The sequence below is a fragment of the Dicentrarchus labrax genome, unplaced genomic scaffold (assembly GCF_905237075.1).
Source record: "Dicentrarchus labrax unplaced genomic scaffold, dlabrax2021, whole genome shotgun sequence".
Classification (NCBI taxonomy): Eukaryota; Metazoa; Chordata; class Actinopteri; family Moronidae; genus Dicentrarchus; species Dicentrarchus labrax.
In genome coordinates this window covers 21,626,745-21,638,715 of record NW_026136718.1, presented here as the reverse complement: position 1 = coordinate 21,638,715, position 11,971 = coordinate 21,626,745, and the positions used below count along the sequence as shown (strand labels likewise).

At 43.8% G+C, this 11,971-nt stretch overlaps 1 protein-coding gene across 2 annotated transcripts; it reads left to right on the top strand.

The window, feature by feature from the left end:
- Window positions 1-337: 337 nt before the first annotated feature.
- Window positions 338-11,968, top strand: pfas (phosphoribosylformylglycinamidine synthase). 2 transcript variants are annotated; one of them, XM_051377193.1, is made up of 28 exons: window positions 338-470; window positions 1,600-1,722; window positions 1,864-1,999; window positions 3,241-3,346; window positions 3,505-3,703; window positions 4,662-4,767; window positions 4,866-5,006; window positions 5,159-5,283; window positions 5,366-5,494; window positions 5,589-5,726; window positions 6,207-6,335; window positions 6,459-6,532; window positions 6,610-6,766; window positions 6,851-6,912; window positions 7,011-7,172; window positions 7,295-7,531; window positions 7,633-7,863; window positions 8,066-8,246; window positions 8,362-8,445; window positions 8,669-8,824; window positions 9,201-9,320; window positions 9,435-9,580; window positions 9,668-9,875; window positions 10,170-10,261; window positions 10,418-10,532; window positions 10,624-10,773; window positions 10,924-11,064; window positions 11,307-11,968. In XM_051377193.1, the coding sequence occupies exons 2-28, from the start codon at window positions 1,602-1,604 to the stop codon at window positions 11,615-11,617; spliced, it is 3,957 nt and encodes a 1,318-aa protein (XP_051233153.1). In that variant the 5' UTR covers window positions 338-470; window positions 1,600-1,601; the 3' UTR covers window positions 11,618-11,968. The 2 variants fall into 2 exon arrangements, with proteins under 2 accessions (XP_051233153.1, XP_051233152.1); XM_051377192.1 differs by having other exon boundaries at window positions 339-529.
- Window positions 11,969-11,971: the final 3 nt, after the last annotated feature.

Here is an 11,971-nt window from a genome sequence, read left to right as displayed (position 1 = left end):
TTAAATGTTTCTCCAAGGAAACCTCCTTAGAAATTATTAGCGAATTATTTATAAAATAAAGCAGAACCATTTGATTCACCATCATGAAGTCTAAATGCTGTTTGAAAGCTCTCTCTTTTCTTGTGGCCTAAAAGCCAAATGTAAATACTGTATCTTGACTCTAAAACCAACCTATAATATACCCATCAAAATGAAATAACCCACAAATGACCTCACTGTCACTATAGACCAGAGTATCACTGTATTTCTCCACTACAAGAGTAAATCTTTCTAAACTTAGAGGTAAGAGGCATGAGATCATGTCGTGAGTGAATATTCAATGAAAAAGAGTAGCGCATGCGCACAGACTTGAGCGACTCACACGTGTGAGTGGAGGTCCATCCATCCCGTCCTGACAGTCTGCAGACCTCACCAACCAGACCACCCTCAGGTCATTTACAAGCAGCTGAACTTTCTGCAGGACGTCAGAGGTGAGCAGCATCTCACCGTTTCATCCTGAACAAAGACTAAACCGCTGCAGCTGCTGCACGTAAGTGAAGCTAACTACTAACTAGCCTCCTGCTAACTCTGGTACCGTTTAGCCATTTAGCTTCCACACAAGTAGCTTGAAGAAACAAAACATGGGAAACAACAACAACTTGTTGTCAACAAATAGGAAACCCCGAGCATTATTTCACTGTTGTGTCAACTGGTATCACTTAAAGGACACCTCTGTATCCTCCATGTTGTTACAGTAGACAGTTTGATACCATCAGTTGCATCACTATCTGTGTGCGTGTGTGTGTGTGTGTGTGTGTGTGTGTCTGTGTGTGTGTCTGTGTCTGTGTGTCTCTGTGTGTGTCTGTGTCTGTGTGTCTGGAAGTCCTCTAACTGGACTAACAGAAAGCTCCTGACCATGCAGTGTGTGTGACCTGCAACATGCCCATAATAAATGAGCTAATTGTCAGGACGCTGTGTGTGTGTGTGTGTGTGTGTGTGTGTGTGTGTGTGGTGTGTCTCATATATACATTTATCTTGATAATGACTGAGCTATAACATCAGGATGAATTAAGATATGAGCCTTCTGACTGTTGTGAAATGAATGAAACAGATTATGTTTGATTAAAATGTGAACAGTTTTCTTAAATGTTTTTGATGCACGATAAACTCAGTGATAACACTTTGGGTTTGGAATTTTTTGAGTCAAGAGTATGTAAACTGAGTTCATGTTAGATCAACTATGAGACGACCACAACATCTATAAATTGTTTCAACACATCCTTGCTTTAATATAATCATTGTACGGTCTGAAAACACTGAGATCACAGCGTCATGAGTGACCTGCTATCTGATTGTTGGTTTGTCCTGATCTGATCTGATCTGGAGACTAAGGTCAGACTCAGTGGGAAGACTTGAGTCCTTATTCATCATTGATCATCAGTATTGACCTCTGATTTAGTGATACATTGCTTCAAAATGTGCTCTTAGTAAGACAGTGTAAGTCAATGTCGTCAATAGATGATGCCTACAGTTCATTATCTTTGACTCTGTGATTGATTGTGTTAATGGTGGAGGTCTCATGGTCTTTAAACTGGATTTATTTCTCTGTCTCTCCATCAGTCATGGCTGTAGTGAAGTTCTACAGTAATGAAGTTGTGAATGGGCGAGCCTTACAGAGGGCAGCCAAGCTCTACCCCCAGCTGTCAATCACCACCGAGCTGTGCTACAATGCGGAGCTGACAGGTGAGTGTGTAACAGCTCGTCAGTTGGTGATGATGAAGATACTAATAATGGAGGATGCAGAAGATTTTCCACACGCCTTCTGTCTTCTCCATTAATCCATTTTACCGTGCTGTCACTGTTTCCTCCTAATGTGTGCTGCAGGCTGCGAGAGTCTCAGTGCAGAACAGAAGGAGGTTCTCCTCTGGTTGTTTCGCCCTCCCCTGCAGGCGGAGCCGCTGTCTGAGAAACCAAACCTCACAGAGGGCAGCGGGGAGAAACTGGTGGAGATCGGACCCAGGTACTGCTGCACCCACTCAGTCTGATAAATGACCTGTATGATAGGCTGTGGCTCTGCTTTAGTCCACCATTGGGCTTTATGTCCTCCATTATATTGAATTTGTTTTTAGACTGATGACCTGAGCAGCACACAAAAAGACTTTCCTATATGAAAAGATCCTGATGAAAGGTCCACTAATTAGTTTTTTTTCTGGATCTCTGGATTTCAGTATGTTTTGGCAATCTTTTGTTGTTATATGAGTGTACATACTGAAACAAGCTGGGCATGAATAGGGATGGGAATCGAGAACTGGTTAAAAATTCTCTATTGGAATATTATGCCTCTGAGATTTTCAATTCCTTTGATCAATGTTGGCATGTTTTCTGACAGTTGTGCAGTGCAACAAAACAAAAACAATGATGTTAAGTTAATGCACCTCCACTGCTGGAAACTTTTAACAAGAAACAGTCATGGCAGAGAGGAAGAAACAGTCCAAAGCGTGTTTTCATTTCATGAAGATGACAACGGTGCTCATTGTAATGTCAGTAAAACGATCATTTCAAGTAACACCAGTAATATTCTGAACCATATTTCTACACAATATGGGCCAGGAATGCCATATATTAGACACTTTACAAACAGTCGCCACTGCTTCCCAACTGAGCAACACCCCTGTCACACAGAGGGTAAATATATAATGTTATAATAACAATGCTTGGCAGACTTTTTTTCACACAGAAAGCTGATCAGGAATCAACAATAAGCCGAATCAATAATGACATTAGTATCAATAAAATCTTATAAATTCCCATCCCTGGGCCTGAATTTTGATTTGGTAGAAATGATCCAGTTAGGTCTTCTGGTAAATGTTTCTGGGAAATCTGCACAGTTACCTACAGCTGCAGGTAACAGATCAATAAGAGCTGAAAGCCCCACAGCAACCCCTAGAGGTTGCATGGTCTTTATGTTTTTCTATTCAAAGAGTCTTATCTGTTGTGGGCCTGAAACGTAAACTTCGGCCATTTACGACTGGTTGCTTATTGCTACAGTAAAGAAAAGATATTAAAGCAAATATTTTTTTTCCCTGTGAGGCAAGCAGATGTTCACTGTGTCCACTGGAGAATAAAATGGAAATCTTAAATAATCATTTTAATCTGTCACACAGACTGAGGGGCAAACATGATTTGTATTTGGAGGATCTCAACCAGTGAGGCAAACATCAGACGTGTTTTTATTTGTGTTGTTGCTGTTTGGTTCCTCAGGTTGAACTTCTCCACCGCCTGGTCCACTAATGCCGTGTCCATCTGCCAGAGTGCCGGCCTCACTAACGTCTCACGGGTCGAGCTGTCTCGCAGGTTTCTAATCAAGGTTTGCACACACAGACACACACACACAGACACACACAGACACACACACACACACACACACACACACACACAGAAAAATCTTTTTCTGGAGCACTGATTCAGGATTAGTTTTCATTTCATGTTGGTGCTTCTGATGAGATCTGTGTCTCTCCCCTCCAGCCAAAGAATGGACAGAGTGTGAATGAGCTCAATGGAGATATAAAGAAGCTGATTGAGTGTCTGTATGACAGTATGACAGAATGCATCTATCAACATCCCATCACATCCTTCGCCGTGGAAACCAAACCACAGTCGGTATTTGAGGTGGACATCCTGGGGAGGGGTCGGGCAGCCTTGGAGACGGCAAATGATGATCTGGGTGTGACTCTTAAATACAGTTTATAAAAGTTTCTCTTATTAGCACTATTCAGCCTCTTAGTCTTCTTACTCGTTACTCAGACTCCTATCGTACTGTAACCTTCCTCTCTCTTCTCTTCCTGTATGCCTCTTTTCAGTCTTGCAGCTCTCTGTGAGTACACTGTGTCTGCTGCTGGAGGTAATAATGTCTCATGATGCGCGACATTATTACTTTGCTGGTTAAAGTCACAGGACAGCAGTGATGCTGCTGATTATCTTACACATGCATGCGTGTGTTTAGTGTGTGTCTGTGTTTGATGTCATGTGAAAGCAAATTAAAGGCTCCCTCAATTTTATAGAAAATCCAAAACGGAATTAAATGATTGATGATTGACTGATTTCAATTTTTAAGTCCAAATTTTGTTTCCTGCTGACTTTTGTTTTAGAACATAGGCAATAAGTAACAAAGGTGAACTTGCTGTCGACTTCTGAATGAGAAAGTTTTTGGGTCAAAGATACAACTATAAAGTCATAATTTAACAATTTTTCTACAACCACAAATAGGGCAGCGACTAATCATAATTTTAGTTATGAATTAATCTTATACATTTTGGTGAATTGTTTGGTCTATAAAGTGTTAAGAAAAATTTAAATGACTGTACAGCTACATTTCATACTTAGAAATCATGAAAGGTAATTACATAAACCAAACGTGTCAAATAGTTTTTGAGTTTCTGTTGTCTTGAAGCATGCAGAGGGTACTGTATGATAGTGGAATACAGACCTGTGTGTGTGTGTGTGTGTGTGTGTGTGTGTGTGTGTGTGTGTGTTCATTTTGCATCCGGCCAGTGTTCAACGATTGCAAGTTTGGGTGTTGATGTCTGCAGTGCTGTTTGAACATGCACAATTCTAACCGTCCATCTTTGGTGGTGGCTGCTTTTTGCCACCAAGATCTCATAATGTGTTTGGTCTTAATACAGGTCTGGCCTTTGACTCCTGGGATCTGGACTACTACACGTCGATGTTCCAGAGGATTAAAAGGAACCCCACCAGTGTGGAGTGTTTTGACCTGGCCCAGTCCAACAGGTGGGCTTTGTCTGCAACGAGCAGATTAGAAGGGCTGGTTTGTGTTGTGCGTGTTTTTTTTAATTCTCTAGTGTTTTATTTGTATCCCGGTGTCCCAGCGAGCACAGTCGTCACTGGTTCTTCCGTGGTCGGATGGAGATTGACGGGCAGGAGCAGAAGGAGACTCTCTTCAGTCTTATAATGGACACCCAGCGGCACAGCAACCAGAACAACGTCATAAAGTTCTGTGACAACAGCAGGTAGGACTGGAAACCACTCTGTGTGTGTGTGTGTGTGTGTGTGTGTGTGTGTGTGTGTGTGTGTGTGTGTGTGTGTGTGTGTGTGTGTGTGTGTGTGTGTGTGTGTGTGTGTGTGTTCACACTGACTCATTGTGAAATGTGTGTGTGTGCAGTGGTATCAAAGGGATAGAGCTGGAGTGTGTTTACCCTAAAGATCCATCCCAAGCCAGCCCGTATGAGACCCGGCGCTCACTAAGACATGTCATCTTCACTGCAGAGACACACAACTTTCCGACAGGTCAGGACATGTAAAACATAGTGTTTACTAAAGTGTGCTTTTAAAAAAAAAAAAATCCTCATCAATCCCATCTGACATCCAGGTGTCGCTCCATTCAGCGGTGCCACCACAGGGACAGGAGGGCGTATCAGAGATGTTCAGAGTGCTGGACAGGGAGGTCACGTCATCGCCGGCACTGCAGGATACTGCTTCGGCAACCTGCACATACCAGGTCAGCAAAACCAGTATGCTTCACTTTCTTCAATTGAAATATAAAATAGTTTTTACATCAGTAATATGTCTGTTCTCACTGTCCATCGCTCCAGGTTACGTTCTTCCCTGGGAGTCGGAAGGAGAGGGTTGGGAGTATCCGTCCAGCTTTGCCCCTCCGCTGCAGGTGGCAGTGGAGGCCAGTGATGGCGCCTCAGACTACGGCAACAAGTTTGGAGAACCTGTCCTGTCAGGTAGGGAACTATTGAAAGATGTCTGGATTTACAATAATAGTTATTAATCTGTTGATTATTTTCTGTATTAATATTTTATATATATATATATATATATATATATATATATTTATTTATTTTTTTTTTTTTCTAAAAATATTCCATATACTATTATATATTACAAAGAAAAGCAAATTCCCACATTTGAGAAGCTGAATCACCAGAATCAATATAGATGCCAATTTATGATCTGATGATTTTCATTTTAGATCAATCATGTAATCTATCAAATATATCTAAGATCTGTTCTTTAGTCTGATTAGTTCCCACTTAACACAAATTATTAAACCAGCAAATGTTGAGGGTGTTTCTACTCCATACATAATTAGAACATTGATTTGTTAAAAAATTATTTTCTGTCAGTCTACAGCTTGATTGATATTAAATTGTTTCAGCATTTTTGTCAAATGTGTTATATCTAAGTGTAATTTCCTCCTCTAGGTTTTGCTCGCTCATTTGGCATGCGGCTGGCCAATGGAGAGCGGCGGGAGTGGATTAAGCCAATCATGTTCAGTGGTGGTCTCGGTTCTATTGAAGATACGCATGTAAAGAAAGAAGAGGCACAGGCTGGTAATGTTTTAACTCAGTGTGTTTGTGTGTGAAATGTGTTTAATCAATGCAGAGGCTGCATTTACACATATCGATCAATGACTCACAGTGTCGCTCTGCTCCTCTGCTGTACTTGTTGATCAGAAATGGAAGTAGTGAAGATCGGAGGGCCGGTGTACAGAATCGGCGTGGGAGGAGGAGCGGCCTCCTCAGTAGAAGTACGTTCACTACAGTAAATCAGACTAGCAGTAACCTTTTAGGTTTTGCTGTATTTAAATACATTTTTGGCTCACAGGTCCAGGGGGACAACTCCAGCGACAGAGATCTGGGTGCAGTGCAGAGGGGAGATGCTGAGATGGAACAAAAGATGAATCGCGCTCTCAGGGCGTGTCTGGAAAGAAGCAGCGGGAACCCAATCTGTAGTATACATGATCAGGGAGCTGGAGGAAACGGTACAAAACTTTTCTTTTCCCACGACTTATGTAGAGATGACAAGACAAAAGTTGAACACATTGAATCATATTATCATTTTTCAGGTAATGTGCTTAAGGAGCTCAGTGAGCCAGCGGGAGCCGTAATCTACTGCAGTAGATTCAAGGTAATCGGCACAGGACACAGCTACAAACACGCACATTCTGTCATTCTGCCATTATTATCACTCTTATTGTTTCCCTCTTCTCTCTCTTTGTTTTATAGAAAGGTGACCCCACACTGAGTGTGCTGGAGCTGTGGGGGGCAGAGTATCAGGAGAGCAATGCCCTGCTGCTCCGTCCATCCGACAGGTCCTTCCTGGAGAGGGTTTGTCAGAGGGAGAAGTGCCCTGTTGACTTTGTGGGAAACATTACTGGAGACGGCAAGGCATGTTTCAGCCTGGATCAAGTGGATAAATGCACATCCACTTTACTAATCAATCCGAACAAAGTATCACACTAAAATAGGCTCAAAATAAGGGTCATTGTGTTTATTTCAATCTCCCACAGATTGTGCTGGTGGATGATGAGGGAGGCAGCGGTGATCAAGCAGACAAGGGGCGCTGTCCCGTCGACCTGCAGCTAGAGTGGGTTCTAGGTAAGATGCCGCAGAAGGAGTTTAAGATGGAGCGTCTGGCCGCGATGCATCAGCCACTGTCTCTTCCTGCGGGGCTGAAAGTCAAAGATGCACTGGACAGAGTTTTACGTTTGCCTGCTGTGGCGTCCAAACGCTACCTGACTAACAAGGTGTGTGTTAAAGCTCTGTCTTACTCTGTGTCCATCTTTAGAAGTACATCTGCGCAGATGCTTTGTGACTCTCCATGTCTCCTCTCCCTCCCCTCTCTCAGGTGGACCGGTCCGTGACTGGGTTGGTTGCCCAGCAACAATGCGTTGGCCCTCTTCACACCCCATTGGCCGATGTGGCTGTTGTTGCTCTGTCACCGTTCAGCCTGGAGGGAGCAGCTACTGCCATCGGTGAGCAGCCAATTAAAGGCCTAGTCTGTCCTGCAGCGGGTGCTCGCATGGCCGTTGCAGAGGCTCTGACCAATCTGGTGTTTGCCAGAGTCACAGCTCTGAAGGTGAGAGGATGATGGAGAGAGTGAGGAAAATCACACATTTAAATCAAAGCACATGATGGTCTTTTTCAATGGATAAAGCACGCTTCTGTCCCTTCGTACTAAATGATCTCTGTAGACCAGATCTTCTTCATGTTAGAATCGCTATAATTTCGAGTTTTGAGAAAATAAAGATTTTGTTGATCCTCCTCGTCATGTGTTTCAGGATGTGAAGTGCAGCGGTAATTGGATGTGGGCTGCCAAGCTGCCCGGTGAGGGAGCCTGTCTGTGGGAGGCCTGCAAAGCCATGTGCGAGGTCATGGGTCAGCTTGGAGTGGCCGTTGATGGCGGCAAGGACTCTCTGAGTATGGCTGCTAGAGTGGGGAAAGAGACAGTCAAAGCTCCAGGTACTGTGTGTGTGTGTGTGTCTGTGTGTCTGTGTGTGTCTGTGTGTCTGACTGTATTTCTGTCTATAACTGTGTTTGTGTGTCTTAGTTAAACTTGCCTTTCCTTCTGCTTCAGGTGCTCTGGTTATTTCGGCATATGCTGTTTGTCCTGACATCACGGCCACTGTGACGCCCGATCTCGAGGATCCAGATGGCAAAGGTATTTCTCACCCAAACATACATTCAAACGAGATTGCTCATAATCAGTTAGGACAATATGTCTGATTATCTTTCTTCTCAGTTTGTAATGTCAGAAAATAGGACTTTTGAATAGAAATATCTCCATCTCACTCAGACTACACACATCTTTCTCTCTCTAACACGAACACGCACACACTCCTCAGTAACAGACGGCCTCTGACCCTTTTGTCTTCTCCCTGTAGGCGTGTTGTTGTGGATTCCTCTCAGTCCAGGCCGTCATCGCTTGGGAGGCTCTTCCCTGGCTCAGTGCTACAGCCAGCTGGGAGACTGCTCTCCTGACCTGGACCAGCCAGAACTATTGACTGCGTGCTTCAATACCACACAGACACTCATACACGGTCAGCTTGCACTCGCAGGCAAACAGCTAAAGACGAGAAAGTTCATCATTGCGTATTTTGTTTCAGTCCTTTTTAACAAAGTTTTCCTTCTTAACTTTATTTTCATACTCAATTTATTCTCTAACCACTTTGTACTGTGATACACAGCCACCTAGTGGTTTAACTGTGTACTTTTAGTTAGTGAAAAGTCCAAGACCTCTTATCTTACATTTTATTACCTTTTTAGGTAATCATGAATTTAAAATGGCAAAGCAACATTTTTGTTGCTGAAGTTGCATAAGATTAAATTAAAATAGACTGCAGGTAAATTGTCATTGAAAAAATGGTGGAAGATGGTTGGGAAGTTGGCATTCAGAGTTCTTTTCTGTTCTTTCAGATCGTCTGCTGAGTGCAGGACATGACATCAGCGATGGAGGACTCATTTCCTGCTTGCTGGAGATGGCGTTTGCAGGAAACCGTGGAATCGACGTTGAGTTGTCCTCACAAGGAACTGGAGGTTAGTGAGCTGATGCATCTCCTGGCTTGGTTTCCCTGTAATTCACAAATACAGGATGCAAACTGTTGTTGTCATCAAGTCTCATGCAGTGTTGCTGCATCTCTGTCTGCACAGTCATGGAGCTGTTGTTCAGCGAGGAGCTGGGTTTGGTTCTGGAGGTTTCACAGCTCAATGTAGAGACAGTGTGTCGGAGATACAGTGACACGGGCGTGCAGTGCCATCGCGTCGGCAGCACCCGCGGCTTCGGACCAGAGGCTGTGGTGAGACGTCAGCTTCTGCATGTATCTCAAGCATTTTCAGCATCTATGATGGTAGCGGTTTTCCATTTACCCTCACTTTGGTTTCAGGTCAGCGTTCGTGTGGATGAACAGGAAGTACTGAGTGAGCCGCTGCCTAAACTCAGAGCATTATGGGAGGACACCAGTTTCCAGCTGGAGCGCCTCCAGGCCAGTGAGGTCTGTGTTAAAGAGGAAGAGGAAGGGCTATCCAAGAGGACACAGCCCTACTTTAAACTGACCTTTGACCCCTCAGAAATGCCCAGCATCAGCCAGCTCAGTAAGACCAAACAGTATTAGGTGGAGCTGTTATCATTATCAAGTAGTCCTACAATTATTCTTTGATTATTACATTTATTGTTACATTACATTACATTACATTATTAAAATGTTAGAAATAATAACATAAACCCTTCACAATTGGCCAGATAATGTACCAGTTAATAATTTATGTCTGACCAGCATGAAAAAAGAAAGTATTCAGTGACATGAACATTGTCATCTTTGAGTAGTTATAACCACTAACTGTTTAATATTGTTGTTTTAATCTCTCTGATGTCTGTGGCTCTTCCAGCTGCAGAGCAGCCTCGTGTAGCTGTGGTCAGGGAAGAGGGAAGTAACGGAGACCGAGAGATGTCTGTGTCTCTCTATATGGCTGGCTTTGAGGTAACTATTAACTTAAATTGAGAGCTTTATTAACTGGATATATGTTGACCTAAGATGTATAGCCGATGTGCCTGACTCCTATCTGTGTGTGTGTGTGTGTGTGTGTGTGTGTGTGTGTGTGTGTGTGTGTGTGTGTGTGTGTGTGTGTGTGTGTAGGTGTGGGATGTCACCATGCAAGACCTGTGCTCTGGCTCCATAACTCTGGAGTCTTTCAAAACAGTCGTGTTTGTAGGTGGATTCAGCTACGCAGACGTCCTGGGATCAGCTAAAGGCAAATAAACGCATGCACGCGCACACACACACACACACTCTCAGGCTGCTTTGGTATTTTTTACTGTAACACCATTCATCCTTCATAATAGGTTGGGCTGCTACAGTTGCATATAACCCCAAGGCCAAGGCAGAGTTCGACCGCTTCCGGCTGCGGGATGACACACTGAGTCTGGGTGTGTGTAATGGGTGCCAGCTGCTCGCCCTGCTGGGCTGGGTGGGAGAGGGTGAGGATGGAGCAGGTAAGAGATAAAGGCACAGAAAGCCATGGAAACGTTGCCATAAAAGGAAAAACCATCCTGTTGTAGTGAATTGAAATGAATGTAGTCGTCACAGAGGAGAGCTTTTGCAACCATCACTGAGTTTAAAATGCTTTTCCAATTCTTCCCCAGACACTGAAGTGGTGCTGACCCATAATAAGTCTGGCAGGTTTGAGTCTCGCTTCGTCAGCGTTGGGATCAAGGAGTCCCCGTCCGTCTGGCTCAGAGGCATGGAAGGCTCAGCCCTGGGAGTGTGGGTTGCACATGGAGAAGGTAGTAGTCCATCACACACACGTTTGCAAAACCGGAACATGTAGTCCTCTGTTCTCAGTTGTTCCAATAACATTAAGTCCTTCAGGACAGGAATGCAGTATTGAATCTGAGCATAAAGTGTAAAATGTTTAAACTTGCACAACGACGACTGATTCTGCTGACTCATAAGTCACAGGTCAGCATGTTCTGTAATCGGCAGCTGTGTTTAATATTGATTTTCCCGCAACCTCTTTCCTTGGCAGGGCTGATGCAATTCCGTAGCTCCCAGGCCCAGGACCAGATTATTTCTGGTGGGCTCGACCCCCTCCATTACCTTGACGACCAGGGTCAACCCACTGAAGAGTACCCTCTGAACCCTAACGGCTCCCCGCAGGGTATAGCAGGGCTGTGCTCCAAGGACGGGAGACACCTGGCCATGATGCCCCACCCGGAGCGCTGCACCCTGGGCTGGCAGTGGCCCTGGGCTCCGAGGGACTTTAGAGCTTCTCTTACACCTTCCCCCTGGCTACGCATGTTCAAGAATGCAGCTGCCTGGTGCAGCAACATGGAGTGAGAATACTGTTTATGTTTCTGTTGCTGTCAAAGTAGCATTATTGTCTTTGTTGGGTTGTGTGTAAACTGAAACTGTAATGCCTGTTTACATTACTCAACAGGTAATTCACCTTTTTACTTCCCTCGGTACATGGACTTTGCATTATTACTTACTCCTGCTGTAATACTTTATAACTTTGAGACTGTTGTGGATTCTTGTTGACTTTGTATACATTCTATAGGTTTCACTCTGGCAATCACTGTATGTTTTACAAAACTGTTCTGTGCCAATCAGATCTGCTGACATTGTCTGTGTTGCTCTGCTGAAACTTGAAAAATGAAATTTGCTAATAAATAAAATAATAAAACAGAAGAT